General features: G+C 37.5%; 1 protein-coding gene across 18 annotated transcripts in view; it reads left to right on the top strand.

Moving 5' to 3' along the window:
* The window catches only part of GPHN (gephyrin), a 263,372-nt gene that overhangs the window by 236,545 nt on the left and 6,123 nt on the right, over nucleotides 1–20,704 (top strand). For 11 of the 18 annotated variants that reach the window (XM_063159330.1, XM_063159328.1, XM_063159325.1 and 8 more), the window contains 2 exons: nucleotides 16,994–17,081; nucleotides 19,120–19,193. In XM_063159330.1, the coding sequence (XP_063015400.1) occupies nucleotides 16,994–17,081; nucleotides 19,120–19,193 (162 nt within the window). Of the gene's footprint in view, nucleotides 1–7,741; nucleotides 7,814–16,993; nucleotides 17,082–19,119; nucleotides 19,194–20,704 lie in introns of all 18 variants that reach the window. The other 7 variants (XM_063159321.1, XM_063159313.1, XM_063159319.1 and 4 more) reach the window with 1 other exon arrangement.

The following is a 20,704-nucleotide window of genomic DNA, read 5'->3' as shown; positions in this document are numbered from 1 at the left end:
TGTGATCTTAGGGAAGGCAAACCCTTCTGGATACTCTCACTGCATCCAGGTATCCCTTTTTGCTTCTCTAACCTAACAAAACACCACAAATACCACTGCATTTCCAACCAGCAAGAGATACCCAGCTCTCCTGCCCATGAATGCTTCCAGTTTCAGGTGGTGGTGTCGTACAAACTCATGAGGCTCTTCTTTCCAGCAGTGGTATCTAAATGAGATAGCTAAATTGCTCCTGGATCACTGGAGCTTTCTATATTATAAGGACATTTTTAAACTGTAAACATAAGTAGAAAAGTTTTCAAATGAAACTATTATATCCAGAGATCAGGTTCTAGATTTGTGTAGCCAAGAAAAAAGAAAACAGCCACAAAAAGTCTCTTACCTCCTGGGAGTCATCTCTGTGTAAAGGGATTGTCAGGGGTTTTTCTTCAGCAAAATACTGTAGGTGGAACTTTTTACCAGCTGCAGGAGCAAAAGTAACAGCTAATGTTACCAACATTATTGTCAATGCATCTTACATCCTGTGTTACCAATGGCTTTATCCAGTGGAAAAGATGCTTTCCCTGGTAGTCTCCCCTGGAAAAATAAGCGTGTAAAGCTTGTTTGTTCTTTATGGGTTTGTCCTAATCAAATAGCTATTGTCTCAACTTTGCTGTAAAGTTAACACTATCAAAAGTTTAAAAAGGTTAAAAATGTTTAACTTAAGGTCATTGTGTGAAAGTGTAGCTATGCACTCCATTGCCTTCAGGATTAGTTTCTGTGACCTCCTAGGCATGGAGAGTCTGTGAAGATAAGTAATTTTGAAAGCTCTCAGTAATAAACAGCAAACAGCTTTAGAACATAGAATCATTTAAGTTGGAAAAGACTTTAGGATCATGAAGTCTAACCAGCATTGCCAAGTCCACAACTAAACCGTGTCCCCAGGCGCCACACCTACGTGTCTTTTAAATACCTCCAGGGGTAGAAACTCCATCACTTCCCTGGACAGCCTGTTCCAATGCTTGAAGGACCTTTCAGAGAAGAAATTTTTCCTGATATCCAATCTAAATCTCCCATGCTGCAACTTGAGGCCATTTCTTTTTATCCTGTCACAAGTTTCTTGAGAGCAGAGACTGATGCCCGCCTGGCTGTGCCCTCCTTTCAGGTACCTGTGGAGAGTGATCAGGTCTCCCCTGCACCTCTTTTCCTCCAGGCCACACAATTCCAGGTCCCTCAGACACTCCTCATCAGACGTGTGCCCCAGATCCTTCAACAGCTTCATTGCTCTTCTTTGGAATTTCTTTCTTGCAGCGAGTGGGATTTAAGGCCCAAGAGAACTTTTTGCTTTTCTATATTTTTTTACAAATGTATTTTATGACCTGTTTTTACTTGTCAGATGCTAGCTGAACACCAGGCAGCAAACCAATATATCAGTCTAAGGAAGTGCCTGCAGCTTTGCTTTCAGTTATGTGAGAGGTGGATTCTTTTGAATCTTAGCTACTAAAATGATCTCTGAGTCTTGAGATAGCATTACCTTGGCAAAGGTAGTAATAGTTCTTTTTAAATGTTTGGTTTTCTTCTTTTTTCTGTTTCATGCTAACAAAGCAGCTTCTGCAGAGGTAGTTACTTTAGCTCATAGAATAGAAAAAATGAGCCTCCAATCACAGAGTGTACTTTGCAGTAACTATTGAAAGAATAATTCAACACTGTTGACTTAGCTAAGAATCTTCTGCACCAGATATCAGGACTCAGTCCTAGCAAGTTTTCTGCCATTCTTCCACACTCACATGCCCAATCCTTTTCTTTACAGCAAAATGCACCAGCAGTTCTGTTTCACTCAAAAGGAAAATCTGATTGTATACATCAGTTTGATAAGAAGTACGGTGTTATTTCATTACGTAATAAAGCTAACAGAGTGCTGCCCATACAAATATTTCAGTGGACTAACATATTTTTGGACTAACATGACTGATTTGATGGAGTGCTGTGGCACTTGAACAAATGCAGGAGAAAGATGTTACAAAGGGTGCAATTTTGACACTTGAGTTAGCATGTTTGTAGAAGAGAGGAACAAGCCTTCAGTGTCTGTTTTATGGTTTACTGAAGTTAAACCATAGGTTATGTGTGTTTGTGTGTGCTCATATATATGTGTATTTTGTGTGTATAATATGTATCCAGACATTGAAAAACAAAAAGATTTTATATGTCTGCAATATCTACTGGTGTAGTAAAAATACTGGCAAACATACTTTTCAGAAGGAAAAGTTGAAAACTTGTGCTTTTTTTTTTTTTTTAATGTATCATGGTATATATTTCTTCCTTCCCATACTTTAGATTTAGATGGTTGTTTTCCTATTTCCTTTTTTCAAAACAAATTTCATGGGGTAAATTTTGCTTCATTTTACTGGGAGTATCACTTTCTGTGCACCATAAGCACTAATGGAGTGGGAGACAGAAGATAATAGGGAGCACAGTTGAGTATTACAGTTGCTGTAATGGCTCAGGTTTCTAACAACCATGGAAATCCTCTTCAATCATATTTGCAGTTCTAACATTCAAGCATAAAAAAAATTTTTAGAGTATTATTTGAAAAGACAAATTTAGAGGTTATTTCTATATATAATTTCAGCATGCAAATCACTCAGAGATTTTTAGGTAAAAAATTAGCTTGTCCAGCTGCTTTAAAGCCCAGGATTGTGATACATGTAAACACAGAGAATGTGAAAAGATGGGAAAGCACACTGAATGTCTGGGTTTCTGAAGAGTAGTTAGAAGCATTTTTAAAATGCCTTTGCATATTAATCATACATGAAGTTACATTTTGAACTGACCACTCAAGTCTGACTTAGGCTAAAGTTGCACTTTCATTTTAAACCAATATTATATTTCTTTTGCGAGCATTTTAATGATTTCTGAGATTGTCACCATCATTTCTGTTCTCATAAATTGTATATATCACACAATATTCAAAATAAAAAACGGCCATTCCAAAACCTAGAGATAAAGTTTACAGTTGAAATCCTAGAAGAAAGCAATAGGAGAAAGCAACAGAGCTGGGAATGTGATACAGCTGAGGTTAGGTCTGGCCAGAAGCCAAAATTTTCTCTATTTGTGTTCTTAGCACGTAAAAGCCAAGCTGTTTCAAAAGCACACATCTCTGAGTAGAAATGGAAGATAAATCCATTTCCAGAGCTACTGCAAACACAAGAAACAAATGCAAAGCTAAGGAAAGGAAGAACCCTTCTGATACTGTTGTTACTGTTGTGTCTTACATTTCTTGTCAGAATCTCAGACACACTTGCTAAAAATTAAAAAAACGACTGGCCAGTTAAAATTGGTATTCTAATGTACTTTTCAATGTTGCCTCCTAATAACAAGACCAAGTTAAAAAGGCTTTCATTTGCGTTGCTTATCTTATAGTTTATGAATTTATTTGTTTTTTTGGAAACCAATGATAAAAATAAGTTGCATATCTGATCTGATCTGATCTGTAGAAGTCTAACTGTCAGGATATTTTTGTGTCTGATTATTTCATTTGTGTTGTTTTTTGTATTCCATTGTTTAAAGTGTAAAGTTTATCCCTAGCAAAATCTGCTGCAGTATGGGCCTCTGTTTTACAAAGTGGTCTTCAGCTTTGACAGCTTTTCTCCTATGAAAGACTTATTAGGCTTGCTAAGGAATTTTGATCGTGTATGTAATGAATTCAATTTCCTCTGTTTTTACCTTTGTTTACATGAGTGCATTTTCCCCTTCTCTGCATTCTTTTCCCTATTTTCTAATTCCCTTGTAATTTTTCTCAGAGGCATGTAGAATATTTAGTTGCTTCCAACAGCTTTTTCATTTGTGAATCTGTGATTTCACAGTGGAGAGAGAGTCTCTCTCTTTAGCAGAAAAATTCAGGAAATTCATATTATTTCATCACTTGCTTGAAAGATTTATCTGAACAGTTATTAAATCAGCAGTTTATGAGAGCTTTTCTACATGGGAAGTGTTTAGTCTCTTATTTGTTTACCTTTCCTTTTTGACATACTATTAGACATAGAGCTCCTAAATGACAGGTAAACCTATTAAAAATCACCCTTGCTGTTGTAACAGCACTACTCTGTGATATCCCTAAAATAAAAGCTTTGATAGGTAGATACTGAAATCTTACTGAAGGATTTAGTCAGCTTCAATTTTAAGTTTGTCATCCCAAAAAAAGGTTTAAATCTTTTGTATTTGTGAGGCTTGCATGTAATTACTACTGTTATAATATAGGTGGAACATCTGGAGTGGAGGGAGGAGAGGGAAGAAACTGTTCCAACTCCAAAGTTTCTCATGCAATATCAGCCTGATATATATCATCATACGAGTTGGAATATGAGTTATGGGCAAAATCCAGGCACAGAATCCTGGTCTCTCCCTGCTCCAGCTTAATGCCAGCTTGGGTAGAAGCAAATATACTGTGAACCAAATTAGTAGTAGTAGTAGTATCATTTAACAAATGGCTGCAAGAAAATGCTAGAGAAAAGACAGTATATTATATGTCACAATATTAGGTTTTGCTAAAATGACTTCACTTCCAGTTCTACTCACAAAATGATGTTGTTATAAATTTTGATCATAGCCTAATGAATGCAGGAACACAGAGTAATGGTTTGAAGGTGATTCAGATGTAGATGTCCTCTCCTTCCTTGTGCCCTGTCAAGAATATTCTCCTTTTCAAGCAGAAATGTTTAATATCTGTCACAACAACTCTTGATATTCATTAGGGAAATCTTCAGATAAGTTGTCATATTGACAAGTCATCTCATCTAATGCACATCTTCCAAAACCACAAAGGAATGTCTCAGCCTAAACAAAGGTGAAAAAAGAACTTGTGAAATGGGGCAGTGCAAGTCCTAGGGAGTCTTCTGTACCAGTAGGAAACTACATAGTGTGACAGGTAATAAAATTTCGTGCTGTAGAGGTGACTGGTGCAAAGCTAATGCACAGCAGAGTGTCATTCTCCTAACTGTGTTCAATGCAAGCATGGGCTCCTTCCTGAATTAGCATGTTTAGAATCACAGCTCAGTAGCAGCACATGGCAGTAAAGAGCAGATAATAAAGAGGACAGAACACTTTGAAAATCCTATCTTTGAAAACAGAGAGAATCTATTTGTTTGAGGAAAATAAAAATTACTATTTTTTGTGGTCTATTTTTGAGGCTTAAGTTAACAATTTTAAAAGTCCTTGAAGAGATAAGTTCTGTTTTCAAGAGAATTTCAGCTTCTAGAGGCCAAAGTATCCTTCACTTAAATGACTTTCAACCTTCTTAATGCCTAGAGCATATACAGGAATTTGAGTTTCCAAGTCACTGAGAAATTTTTGAGGCTTGAAATTTTACTGATATCCTAGAAGAAAGCAATGAAAACTAATAAAGGCAGTAGATACAGGACAGCCAAAGAGGTGGTGAACACTGAAGATGGCTCACTATGTCAGTGATAGGAGTCACTTACAAAACTGGGTTAAGTAATATTTGGCTGTTAATACAGCCTAATATGAATTCATCTGTAGAGGAGTAAAGAATATAAGTAAAATTTACAGGCTGGAGGTTTATATCCTAAGAAGTAAAGATTTAAGGAAACATTTGTGAATAATCTAAATACAAGTTCTAGCACATATATATATATATATATATAAAAGAGCTAATCTCCTCTAGAATTAGAAGATGAAATTCGCCCTCACCTTTGTATTCCCAGGACAAGGACCATTAAATTTCTTAAGTGGTTAAAAGATGGACTGAGTACTAAAGTAAAACCAGAACTCAGGCTGTTTAGTCCAACAGATGTTCTTACAAGATCACTTGATTAACTTCCAGTAATACTGAGCCACATGGAGAACAAACTTAATAAGCTTTCTATTTCAGCAGCAATGCCTATGTATTCAAGTTAGACTGATTCAGAGTGTAAGTAAAGCATAATTTTAACAGTGATAGTAATTAGTTATTAGGAAACTAAATCAAATGCTTTGATATTTATATCAAAGTGAGATTGCATATTTATTTACAATTCCAACAGAAGCGAGTTCAGGGAGGTTCTCACACTATTTTAAATACTAAATCATAAAAAAAAAAAGTGAGTTATTTCTCCTGGTTGCAAATAATCCCTTAAGTATTATTTCAGAAAATTAAATTAATTTTTATGTTATTCTAATGGACAATACATAGTAGAAGCATAAAATCAGAAGACTAGTACCAGCAGAAATTACACAACAGAGCTTAGCATCATGCTGGAAAAGATTTTGGATTGTTGAGACTGCTGTCTGTAACATTGGTGGTTAAACCAGAATCTGGGATCATTCATGAAATCTTGAAGTCTTTTGTGTGTCACTTCATGACACAGGTACCCTGTTTTGAGAAACAGAGATTGACTTTGTTACTCTGGCAATGAATGGAAGAGAAAATGAGAGACTGAAGCCATTTTAGGAAATGGCTTTCTTGGGAAGCCTGTCAGAAAGAAATGGACATCTAAACTTTTAACCTGAATAACTTGAATATTTTTCCATCTCTTCCTATCAACATAAGTATGCATTCAATCTGCCAGACTCTCTTTATGAACTATGAGGAGAAACATGGTGGGGATTTACAAGGTGACCAAAGAGGATTTTAGATTTCAGTGTTGGAAGTGACTTTGGGCATGTGTAACAGTAGTGCAGGGACATTGTCCCTTCTCACATTCCCCAGTCAGACAGGACATGAGTGTCTGCAGCACAGAAATGATCTTTGAAAAGCCAGACTGAAGCCGCCTTGTGCAGGCTCAGCTGGCCATGGACTGGGGAGGGAGGTTGGCTTTCTTGTTGTTAACTGTCTAGCCAGCTGATATGGAGAAATGGCTCAGGAGTCACACAGTGATGACTGATGTCATGGTCCATTTCAATCATGAATATCTGATTTCAGGGGTTTTTTAAAGGTATATTTATAAATCTTCGTGTCTAATGAAGATTTTTTAGCATTTAATTGCCCTACATTTAAGAGTATAAAAACATCATTTCTATTGATTTCATATTCCTTTTACAAAGGACACTATCTAAAAATAGTTTTTTCACAGCAAAACTGACTTGGAAGAAATATATGTGAAAGGTAATGCTGCTTTCATAATTGGGAATTCATAACAAATCATTAATTGTTTTAAATAAGGTCTTGATAGGAGTAACTTTCTCAGTTTTGGACATTTTTTCTAATCCTGCTTCTTGTAGCAGGGTATGAAGCTTCTCATGAATGAAGTGGCATCTTTATTGACTATGGAGTTATAAAATTAGGATAATTACAGCTCTTTCCCCCCGGTGACAGTTATTATGCCTTGAGACCTATTTCCTGAATAAGAAGCTAAAAGTGTGAGTAAAAATGTTTCAATGGGGCCCATCTCCAAATATTTTCCCATTATCTGTAATCCTCCTTCCAAAACGTCAAGTTAACACTCCATTTTGCTTTGTTTTGAAGTCAAGAGTAAAGAAGCTCCTCCATAGACACTGCAAGGAAAGATGGACCATGCTTTGCTGGCATGTCCAGTTGAGCCTAAATCCTTCCATAACTTTACTCTTCATTTCTTGGGAGAAGCCCATCCGAACTGTGAGGAAAAGATGTTCCCGTGCGCTCCCTTTCTCTGCCATTGGCTGGCCGTGGTGACATTGAATATCTAGAGCCACCAAGGGGGACACAGCTGGGCACAGAGCTTCCCTTTGACCCCAGGAGACTCTCTCCTTCCCTGGCTCGTTGTTATACCCCTTCTGCTTCCTTTACCCTCAGGAAGCCAGATGTTTTAAAAGAAGAAGGGACACAGAGCTTCCAGAACACTGCGGAGACAGGCCTGCCAGATTGGTGAGCACTGTTTTTGAACCACTTGGGACGGTGAGGCACGTGCATGCTCACAGGCCAGGTGTCTGTCAGGGCAGAGCTTGGAGCACGATCCCTACCAGCCTTGGCCTGCAGGAGCAGATGGTCTGTTGTTCTCTCCATTAGGTAGCTCTGCCTTTTCGGTTAAGTTCGCACGCACCAGCGCACTGTAGGCTTACATGGCTCCACAGCATTGCTAAAATGAAAATGTTTACAGCGCTCATCAGTAGCAGCAAACATCGTTATCCATCAGGGTTTTTCCCTTTTAAAAACTGAGCCAATTAGGAAGAATCCTGCTTGAAGGCAGTAGTGGAATCCAGGGAAGTCACTGCTGTGATTCTTCAGTTGTAACAGGAGTTGGACCTCAGTGATCCTTGTGGGGCCCTTCCAGCTCAGGAGGTTCTGTGAGTCTGGGATACTGCATACTTGGTTTTCCACTTTTCTAAAGCAAGCCAACTGAAACATTCAGAAAATCTCTAAAGTATGCACTATGCATTTTTTCCAAAATACATATGCAATTATATACTATGTCTTACTCAGGGAGATGATTTAATAATAGAGATTAATTTTCAGAACTTGCCCTTTAACACAGACAGGCAGGAGTGATGACAGAGGGAGAACAAGCCACCTGTCATTTTCTCTATTAACAAACAGAAATAATGAGTTTCTATAGTTTTGTTCACGTAGGAAATAAAAATAGGTAGAAAAGGAATGAAAATCCTATTGAAGACTGTACCTGAAAACTTCACATGTGAGGATCCTCACTAGGGTAAATGGGCCCATTTTTGTAAGAAAAAGTTGGAGGATTGGGTTATAGCTTAATGTTTGCATACTGGAAAACAAAACAAATTGCTGTTCTCGTGACTGAGTCAATCTATCCCTGGCTTTCAAAAAACTGGTTCTTGTTTAGCAATTAGTTATTCATGCTGAAGCCAGGTTGTTATAAATCTAGGTTTTTATCATGTAATGGACTAAATCTTTAGCTATACTATACATCCAAAAAAATTATGAGAGTCTGTTCTATTTAAAACATTTTAAATTAATGTGAAGAATGTGATACAGACTGTCTGCTTTATCTGAAATTACTTAAAAGATGAAATCTACCAGCAGGTGATGGACTTGGAATTCCTCATACAAGTCAGTTCACAACCCATTGCTACTGCATAAAGCATTAAACAAGCTTTAGTCTGTTCTAGGCAGTGTGAGAGAAAGCACCAACAAAAACCAACCCCTAGAATAAGTCTTCCTACCCAAAGCATGAGCAATAAAAAATGCTTCTGCTTCCAGAGCAGGAGAAAAGGCAATGGGCATTTTGTTATGTTTAAATCATCTTTGTGCTTGAAGGAATATGGTCCAGTATTGTAGAGACAAACGAAGTTCTAGTTCCTTCCACTAACTAGCAGCTGTCAAAAAAATTAAGTTGCTGGTCTCAAACGGGATAAGTTTCTCAGTTCCTTCTCTTCATTTATTTCTAACACTGTAGTTTACTCTTCATGGAGAATTTTAATTTTTTTTTTAGGAAACAAAAATCAATGCTATATTTCATTTGGTATTTTCTAAAAAATAACGGCTTGTTTTAGGACACAGCTGATGTCAGAGAATCTTTTTATATTGTCTCCAACCTGTGGCTTCCCAATCATTTTTGTTCTGGAGACAGACGTTTTTCCGAGTGATTAAGTTATGATTCTGTAAGGGCTGGAGCTTCCTAGAGGAGGCCTTCACTGTAACTGCTTCCTTGTGAGGCATTGCTTTTAGGGACTGCCTTTCTACCTGTCCTAGAGACATCCAGACTGTAGATCAACAGCAGTTACACCAGTTTACAGGGGTAAACAGAGTTAAATAATTTTAAATTCCTTTTAAATTTATTGAAAATTTACTCTTACAGTGGAAGCTAAAGTAAAATGAAAAGGTAAGAAATTCTGTGATTACAATGCCATTTCACTATGTGTCAGATTTGGTGATATTATTTGCTAAGTGTAAACAACTGGCACTAATTACATCCATCATATATTTTATTTTCAGTTGTGTCAGTGTAAGCTAGTTCTCATTTCATGAGTGCTCTAAATGAAACAATTGCAGAACCACAGTTGCCCTTCAGACTCACCAGTGCACTGAAAAAGTGAAAACTTTTCAGTGACTCCATATTGACTCACTTCCTTTGTAAGAAGGAAGATAAAATAAAAATCTTTACCTGTGTAATCCCATCCAATTTCTTAGAAAAACTAATGGATTTCTGGTAAGTGTACTGATAAGGTTCATTATCTTCAGCCAGCAAAAATAGCCAGGAATAGTTTTTTAATTAGTGGAAACTGGCAGTTCTCAGGCTGCTTCTTACACTCAAAGGACACACACTATACTGGATTTAGAGAGAATTAAGTGCTCAAGAGTCAGTATAATGGCACAGCAACTGAAGGCAGCCGTTATCAAAGCTTTGGTCTTGTTCTTTTAGCATTTATGGAAAAAATTACACTTCACCCTGAAATGCTTGCAGCAGACAAGGATGTGCTCGAGGCCCCTTCATGCCCACAGTGCATAAGCACCTGGCTTCTGTGCATGAGACTTTGTCCTGTAGCACTCCCATGGCTGTCTGTTTTTCTGACCTCTCTGATGTTTTGTCATTCTGGCATAAATATAAGTGGGAATCTTCTGAAGCAGATCAAGGAAACAGTGGAAGAAAATCTATTATCATCCTGATGTAGAAAAAAAGACATTGAAGGCATTAGACAGCTCTTATGGTTACTTCAGCAAAAAGTTGAAGACCTCTAATTGAAGGCCTCTAACCAAAATCCCTAAAAGTTCATACATGTAACATTTATATTTGCAGCAGCAATCAAAGGAACAGCAAAAAGTACCAAAGACAGATTCTTTAACATTTCTGTTAAATAGAAAAAACTTACATAGCTATGTCAAACAAGCCAAAAGCTGCTGTAATTATTCCAGCTTTCTTCACAAGCTGGCCTATTTTCCTAGGGAGAACATACTGCATCTGTTCAGAGTGATCCAGGGAAATACCACAGAAGGTAAAAGGAAGATACATTATGAGAACATGATGAAATACACTTAAGAATTTTGAAACAAATACAGTTTCAGAAGTGTGTCCATATGTTACTGCATACACCATCAAAATTAGATTTTCTTCTGCTTGCAAGAACTATACAAGTCAAAACACAGAATTCCTATTACTGTCAAATATTCGTTCATTGAATTGCATTCAGTGAAATGTATTCATCGATTTACACTCAATATTACATTCTACAGAAGGTGGATTTTAGTTGGCTAAAAATAATGGCATCTATGCACCATTCTGCATCCTGCAAATTACTGATATGCAAAGTATTCCTCTTGGCCGTGAGGTGAGAAGTGGGTGACAGACTCTGTCTTTATGCCTCGCTGCATTCATCTATTCATTTTGAAATCTGTCACCTCAGCTGAATGAGCAGTGAAAAAATGAGAGTTAATCTTAAAGGATCAAATCCATATCCCATCTTTCCTCAAGAAGAAATGCCATTGAGCTTGATGAGATCTCTGAATACAGCAAGTAGACCGTTTGATGAAAATTTTAATTTGGCAAATTCTTTGTTATTTTGGAGGTAGAACTAGAAGTTTAACTGGGATCTTTGCATGCAGTGGGAATTTCTAGCAGGTCTTTGTACCTCAGTTAAACCTGTTCTTCTGGAACATCTCTTTAGCAGGTAAGAGACTTCCTAAGATGCAAAAGTAGTACAAACCACTGTTGCCAGTTTGTAGGAACATATGCAGAATGTGCTAAGCTCAGGGCACCTCTAGTTGAAGTTTGCAGTCAACTACTGTATTTTAGAGAGCAGCTGGACTACTTTGGTCTCTAGTGTGGTTGTGTAGCATCACTGCTAAGCACTTCCATTCTCACTGCGTGTTCAGGAATCTGTAGCTCCTCAGAATTTGTGAAGAATCATATCTTTCAGAATATAACTGAAACACTTGAGATACCTTCAAATAAAGTAGAACAGCAGGCAAGAAAGGTTGGCCAGCTCTGCTTTTGAACTCACAATAGACACTTGTGCATGCATCTAGTGCATTATGGTGCATGTGTATCTTTCTGTGTCTGTGTCCAGGATCTCTGTAAAGCACACAGGCTCAAGGTGCTGACTGTGATGGTGCATGCACACATTTTGCAAGTAAAGGTTACCAGAAGACCTGGGTTTATAAAAGCCCAGGCTGCTGCACAGAGAAATGCAACAACCACGAGTGTTGCTGTTAGTCACCCAATAGCAGCAGCTGTGTGTGGCAGTGGGCAGCAAGCACAGGCAGTGACTGTCAGGTAATGAGCTTGCATTGGATGAACCAGACTCCTGTGGCACAGAATGTGGTGGAAATGGTCCTGGAAATCAGTAACGAACTATGGGTTTTGTACTGTGACAATGGCTTGGTAAGTCAGTCCTAACTAAAGGTTCTAGTCCCATTTTAACTGGGATCTCTCATTTTATTGCAGAGTGGTAGGTGATTTTTTGAACATTTGCTGTTACTTGTTTTCTATATTAAATTATAAAACTGAGCGGTTTAATTGCATGTATCAAAGTGCTGCTGTTAAGGGTTGTATCACAGAAAAAGCTGACAGATTGATAATTAATGACAGTGAAGCACAACAATAGGATCAACAAGAGCGAATTAACATGTGTTGATTTCTATGTGAAAGAGAAAATTACACTGTAATTTAGGGTACTTCAGACTGGCACTTAAAACACAGAGAATTCTTTGGTCTTGACTATAATGTAGCTATTTCTTTTGAGAGTGGAAAGGAGAAAATTTACATGCCTGATGTCTATTTTAATGAGGCTTGCATCGTTTTTCTTGTTCAAGCTCTTGAGCTTTCTTGTATATCTTTTCTGTTCAAAGACAGCTCAATTGACAGCTCAAGTGTTGAATAAGTTTTCCACAAACTAACTTTGATAACCAGAATTTTTCATGAATCTAGAAGGTGTTCCTGCTGCACTGCCATCCTGCAAGTCCTCTTTTCAAATCAATGAAAGCAAGAGTCAGCTGCAACGTCACACATTTACTTACTGGATTTTTGCTGCTGCCATTGTACAATAGTTACCCTCCAACCAATTTCCAGATTATACTGCTCATTCTGTTCCACAAACTGAACAAGAAGGATCAGGAAACGGGGATAGTAGAGTAGACACTCTGTTTATCAGAGTGTCAAAATTAGCAGAGAATATAAAGATGTAGCTAAAAATACTTCCACTCTTTATGCAAATTACTATGCAGCTTCAAAAATGTGTGTACAATACACATAATATTTATGCAGACACAATCTGCTCCAGGTGTTGAGAGAAAGTTTGGATTTGTTCCTTATTTATGTATATGAATAGTTTCATAAACTGTATGCAGTCCTTAAATAACAAATTTTCTTCAAGGTATTAAAAAAAGATGATCAGATGTGATCTGAAACATACCTGAATATAACGTTTTTAATAAGTTGCAGCATGTTAGAAAAGCACATTCCCTTTTTGTGCACAATGTCACTCTGACTTTGAAAATCACCAAATGAAATTGAGTAATTTTGCCATCTGGAAATTAGACTTCCCATCAAAATCTGCTTTACATTGATTAAGGTATTCACCATTATATTTTAGCACCTGTTACAGTTCTGTCCATGAAGGAAAAAAATCCAAGAATAGCACTTTGACAAGATATTTTAAAGGATTTATTGTAGTAAATTAGACCATTAATCTAGCGAATCCAGTATCCTGCCCTGCTTCAGAATATAGCTTCTGATTTGTCCCTGCTCAGACAGTGTGTTATTTCTCAGCTTCATGGCAATTTGTCACCTGCCTTTTAAAACAATCTTGTCATGCTATACTCAGATGCCAAAGTCATCTATTCTTTCAGAATCTAATTGTTTTCATTATTTATTCCCTTTCCTTTTATATACTTTTTCAATCTGAAGGAGCAGCCGCTCACTGTTACACAACAAATGAAACAAGAAGTAGTGTCTTGTTATCTGATTGTATCCACTCAGTGTTAGTATGCAATTTGAGTAATAACTCTGCATCAAATCCACTGAAGGCGAGGGAAATGTTCACAGTGTTGATTGGAGACTGCAACAGGGGACTCCTGAAAGGAGTGTTTGGTGCTAATTGCAGAGTCACGGAACTACTAACTTTAAGTACAACATAAAGTTAAGCAGACCTGAATGGCAAAAAAAGGTCTGCCAAAAAAGAGACAAAAAAGGGAGGGAATTCTGTCTCCTTTTTTCAAAATAAAAACCAAGCTAACATAATTATTCAGTTTATTGCAAAAAAATTTCTATCCCATCTTTCCTTTTGAAATAATTAAATTCATTCTGTAACTATGTTAAAGATGATATGCAGTGCTATTGCCTGGATAAGTTCTAATGATAGAATTTTTTAATGCCTTGCACTATTCAGATGGTAAAGAAAAGAATTTAAAAATGCTGAAGAAAAGTATATTATACAGATCATTCTACTGGAAATTCTAAAAATGCACCAAATCCAGTAACATACAGCTTTTTACATGACAAAATAAAAATACCTGATTGATTAACTGTACCATACAGTGGTATTCTGTCCTCATGAGGAAAGACGTGAATTGTGAATTGTGTCCTCACCTGGTTTGAGTTTAGGCTTATTTGGAGGGGGAAGGGGATTTTTTTCCTTTGTTAAGTACATATATACATATATATTCCATATGTAAGTAGTTGCCTTTCCATTCTATTTAACTTTAACAACACTTAAATATATATTTGTTTGCTTTTTATTGTTCCTTCCATTATTGTCAAACCACAACTGGAAACAAACCCACTTCATTATCCAGAATTAGCATGTCTCCAGACAGGTAGACTTGCTACCTATGAATAACTTTTAAATAATTAAACAAGATAAAATGAAACAGCCTGGAGCAAGTTCAAGATAAGGTCCTCAGCTCCATCACAACCTAATGAGAAAAATGTACTGGAAGCAATCTTAGGCTGGTGATAGTGGCATATGTCTGACTGCTGTGCCTCAGGAATGCCAATATCGACCTAGGTAATGAATATGTATTCCTTGTTGCATTCCAAGCAGCCTCACTGGCAAGGATTAAAGAATACTTAGATCTTGAGAGACTTTTCCTGTTACAAACTCTATAATAATCTTAAATAATATCTTGTTACATACAGATACTACTTAGAGGATCAATACGAGACAATTGGTTTTGAAGAAGTAGCCAACAGCAGACTTGCTCCTTTCTGCTTTCCTTCAATGACTAGTGAAGACTTGTGCTGGGTTTTGGAGAAAATGAGCCCGAGATTTCAGAAGGGGCAGCTGATAAAATGTCTCAGTTTCCTAAAGAACAAAGAAGATGGTTTTGCTTGGGCCTGTTTATTTTTCTCCCAAAGAAAACAGTTTAGGGATTCTTTGTAGGCCATTAAGAGTATCCAAGGTACCCAGTACCCTAAACAATAGTCATGATGGCATGCCACAGAACTGCAGCCACTATTTCCTTTTAAAAAGGGGTTGTGTATAATTCTATCCTGTTGATTGCAGTCTACAGCAATCTGCCCTTCCTTCTGCTGTATCTTGTTGCCTACCTCTCACAAAGCAATCTGACCCTAGAGAGGGGTGTAATCTAGCACAAATAATAAAGTTGTGCAGGATGACTACACTGTGATGCCAAAGATCATGGTGCTTCAGTCACTGGACATTGTGGAGAAAGAGTCTTGAGTCTTTCTGCCTGTAAGTCATAACCAGGGTAGAGGATGCTGGAGGGCTCTCTGGTGAGATGAGGCATGTGCAAGGTTGCATGCACTGAGCTATTTACTCAGTAAGGGAGTGCACTCATTCTTGCATCCTAGCATCACGTCATGCTAACTGCTGCTTATATTTCACTGAACCATGGGCAAAGGAAGGATGCTCAGAGGAAAGGATTTTTCTTTTTGAGACATTTGGAAACACAGAGTTTCTGCTAGTCTCTGAAAGGTCAACTAGAATTTGCATAATATTCCTAATTTTTGTGTTTTCAGCTCAAACTCCAAAATCACTGCTGTAGGTCTACTTTTGGATAAAATACAGCTCAAACTCTCAAAGGATAGCCCTCATGCCATTTTCAGCCTGCATTCATCACCCACAATGGCGTTTTGTAGTTGTAGTGTGATATTTACCTGAGGTGCTGTATTGCAGCTGAAGGCCTTCATACAGTCACTAGCCTTATTGCCCATTCTTTCAATGGCAGTCTAAGTAGGAACAGCCTCCCATGAAAAACTTTCAGGATCACTGAACTGAAAACATACTGTTGAAGAAGCAATACACTCATAGCAACCGGTCAGCTTCTGGTCAGTTCACAAATGTTAAATGCAAAGTATGAATTTAATATATTGGAAATTGGTTTTGATTCCTTTGGACCTGTGTGAGTTGTATTACAGAGTTTCTCCACTGCGTGCCTTGAAGCTCTGAATTAGCATCAATACTGCTCTTAAATATCTAATGCTTGCTTCAAAGTTTCCAGTTTAGACCTAAAATGGAAAGAAAAGAGTTAGGACACTAATTTCCTTCAGAGTTATACTCTTTGTAAGGAGAATATCATAGCTCCCATTGCACTGTTTCTCATGAAGGTGAATAGACCTTTTAACAGCATGGATTTTATTTTTGCAAGCTGAAGCGGATATGTACAGGTGGCTTTGCTGCAGAGCCCTCTAACAGAGAAAAGAAACAAAGGATTTACTCCCACTCTTCAAAAGTTTGAAGTGGAGCCTCATCCCCATTTTTGCACACATCAGATAAGCTAGACAGGTAGTACTGCAGCCTGCTTGGTGGTCAGCAATTTTCATGTGTCAGGTGCCTTTACATTTCCCTGTCAGTTCATCTGTGTCACAATTTGTATTACTACCTATTGTGCCAATTGCATACTCTTAGACACTTATAATAGCATTCTTCAGCCCCAGTCTAAAGTGTCCCACTGTTCCTGTTGCAAACTTTAGACAGAAAGGTGCCAAACAGTGTGGTGTTCACTTAACGAGATTGCAGCTCTTGACTAGAATTGAACAGTGTGGAATCTTAAGAAGGAAAAGAGCTTGTATTATTCTCTTAAAACAAGTGTGTATAAGCATCTGTATGGGTGCACACAGACTTATATTACAACTCATAATAATTCCCTGCCACTAATCTGCTTGCCTGTTGTTTCCTGCAGCCCAGATGATTTACTGAACGCACTGAACGAGGGTATCAGCCGTGCTGATGTGATCATTACATCAGGAGGTGTATCCATGGGGGAAAAGGTAGGCAACATTTCAGTTTGACTTCCTACAATATATGTAAGAATTTCAAACCAGAGTGTATCATCCAAGCTACTGCTTTTGTATTAATGTTTATTAAAAATGGACCTTACTTTTGTTGGAACACTTACGTGTGAATTACTTAAGAAAATAATCTTCAAAGCTCATTCTGTTCATTCTTGTTTCTGTAGTGTAATTGACATAGTACAACAGAGAAGCTTTTAATTCTTGATGTGAGGGAATTATAAATGTGTTTTTATTTAAGGAATGATTTATGTAGATGAGGAAGGTGCTGGATTAATAGCACATGAAGACAATAGACTTTATTTTTAGAGCAGGCAAAATGTAGATAGATTTAAGGTACTTTGAAAGTACTTTGAAAAGCAACCTGAGTATATAAATAGTATTTTTTTTACTCAGCACATCTGTTTCCTGAATGTGCCAAAACTCTATCTGTTACAAAAATAGTTTTATCACATTTTGCACCTGATAGTCCTACAGAGAATACATATGAGACCCAGTGAGCTGATATATTTGCCTTTTGAATCATTAACAGAATTGTTGATTGAGTTCCTGTTGATTATCCCTGTGCCAAAACCATCAAAGAAAATAGGGATACACAGATGCTGGTGGGGCATAGATGAACCTGCAGGACATTTATTAATCATGACTTATGCGAAGGAAAACTCAAATTACTTTTTGATCCCAAGCTGAATCTGTGAGTTTGGCAGGTAAAATAAACATCTTTTATAACTAACAGATACTAAAGATGGTCATTAGGAGGTGGGAAACATGAAGTGCTGGTTTTGTTTACTTTTCTGAGTAGAAAGCACATCATTGGATACCTACTGAAAATGGAGAATTAATTAAACCAGTGCAAATAACTTTCAATTATTCCTATTGTCTCCAGTATGCCTGGAAAAATAATCAAGGACAAGTACTGGTCTTTAAATTGGGGTTGTGGCAACATAGTGCAGACACAATACCACTAAGAAGTAGCTGAACTGCTGGTTGGTCTTACAGACATTCAGACTATCAGCTCATTTCTCCCCAGTCAATTTGAAGCAACAGCCTGAAGTCAATAGGCTCTACATTCCTCTGATGATCTGCCCTCTGATACTGAGCTTTCTGCAGCTTTCTTAATTTTTAATGAAATAGCTATGGACATCCACACATTAAACAGAAAGTAAAGGAGGGGTTACTGCAATTAATAATCGAGAGTTAACACCTGGCTGAAATGAGTTGCTGCTTTCCAAGTACTTGAACACACACATGCACAAAAAAATGGGCTAACTGCCAGGGAGTTTCAGATTTACTGCTTTCAAAGGGTATCTTCACAGATGACTGCTATGGCCCAAGTCTTTAGCCTAAACACAACAGATAAGGTACTATATCTTTAGGTACAGGAATTGTCAATAAAGATTAAACAAGTAATTCCATCTGTTTTAATAACTGGATCAATCATGTTTATGCAAAATAATTTAGCTTGAACTCATTCACAAACCAGTTTTTTTATTTCTAAGTAATGTAAAACCAACTACTGTGAATTAGACCATTAGAGCCAAGAAATTACAATAATTACAGTATCCTGGAAAACTATGATTTCTACAGTGCAGTATTGATTTCAAAAGTAGTAGGAGATCTCTTAATCTACAACTGATAGCTTTCATGGCAAAATTTAAATAACTTGATCATTTAAAGTCTTAGCTTTGAATCGTAAAGGGTTTTTTCCATCTTTGACATGGAGAATGTTTTAGTAGTAGGTATTTGTGGGGTGCTCTAAGATTCTCATGCTGCACATGTATTTAAAGGAAATATATGTTCTCCTGGAGTCAGGTTTGGCACCTAAATGAGTCTGTTCTTTACTTCTTTTGCAAAACACTTTCTTTCAAATGCTGAAAATTCCCCACTGGGCTGTAGCACTTTCAGGATATGCAAATTTTCTTCTTCACTTGATACTAATTAATTGCTTTGAATGCTTAGATGATGTAAAGCCACTTTGATGTTACTTAATTTTATTTTTTTTTTTTTAATTAAACAGGACTATCTTAAACAGGTGCTGGATATTGATCTTCACGCACAGATTCACTTTGGCAGAGTTTTTATGAAACCTGGGTAAGAAATCTTTCTACTTAGGCAGCCTAGATAGAGGCTACATCGGGCCAAATATCCTAGTGAAGTGCTTCAGTAGATTTCACTTTTCCAAATATACTATAAACCACAGAATAGGGAAAAGCAGCAAAATCAGTGCTCTTCAGATTAGTCATCATCTTTATGGGTGAAATTAACTGGAACAGAGATTTTTTTTTTTTTTCAGTAAGAGATATTTCTCTGATAACTGTTGCAAATCAGGTTTGGGGACTGGTGGGAAGCCAGCGTGGTATAAACATTGCCACAGCCTTCAGTGCAATCACAGAGCTCACATTGACATTACCAGGAAATAACCAGGAAATATAAAGATATTAAATGGGCAGTTTGCTTAAAGAGTATCTCATTTCCCTTCAAAATTTGCATAATTTATATTCCTACAAGCAGTTCCTTGAGAGAGGTGGAATGACAGGTAATTTACAAAGCTTTGTCTAATTGGCATATTGAGCATAGTAATTTTAAAGTAAGCAGAGTCCTTTATGTGTTTAGCTTGCTCCAGAAAACTGCTTCAGCATTGCTTTTCTGTGCTGTGGCCCTGCTCATCAGTAAGTCTGAAAGTGTGCTCTGCAGAGAGAATGAAAATCACACGTGTTGAAAACAGAGTTCCCATTTCTCCACAGTGCAAGAGCAGAAAGGTGTCTGCCCCTCTGCCTGCCTCCCTATGGAGGGCAGTTGGTTTGCAAGCCGGGTCAGAATGGTCCAGCCACACAAGATCAAGCCCAGCTTTGCAGAATGATTCCCTCTAGCCCAGCACTGTTGTCACAGAGCAGAGCTGCAAGTGGGTGTTTGCTGTGAAAACAGACAAATACTTTCGCTGTCTCTGCGTACCGTCTGGTAAAGAACTGCGTGTGGGCTTGCTGCTGGTGCTGCTCCTACCACCACCTCCTTTCCACAAAAGGAATGAGTGAGGAAAAGCTTGTTTCTTCCCATGGTGGATGTAGCCCAAGCATGGAAATTGCTCACTGCTTCTGTTGTACTGTTACAACCGATGTAGGGAAGTCCCAGAAGCAGAATCTGCACTCCAGTCTCTGCTGCTGACAAAAATGGATAACTCAATTTAGAGAATTCAGAATATTAAATTCTGGTTCTGGCTTATATGTAAGAGAACATAATTTTTTTCTCCTGGTGACTCCTCTGTAGACCTGCAGCAATGAACTTTAAATAACTAGCTGGAAAAACTTCAAGAAATGGGGTTTTTCCCTTAAACGTCCCTTTTCAATTTATGCCACAAGAAAGGTATTTCTTATTGCTACCAAAACATTTGCTCATCAGTTCTTACTGAGAATGTAAGCACTCTCTTTTTCATTAGCTGTAATGCAATAGAAAATATTGTATCTTGGGTTTTATTAACTGCATCTTAAAAGATTGTACATTGTGGTTATTATATTGGGAAAAATCCCTTGAGTAAGGTCCAAGAGTGAAGTCAGAATTTTTTGTATGCCTTTCATTAGTGCAGGGTCGTACTTGGAATTTACCAT

The sequence above is a fragment of the Melospiza melodia genome, chromosome 6, assembly GCF_035770615.1.
Source record: "Melospiza melodia melodia isolate bMelMel2 chromosome 6, bMelMel2.pri, whole genome shotgun sequence".
Taxonomy (NCBI): Eukaryota; Metazoa; Chordata; class Aves; order Passeriformes; family Passerellidae; genus Melospiza; species Melospiza melodia.
Note: the sequence above shows the minus strand (reverse complement) of the source record. Positions and strands in the feature narration are given on the sequence as shown.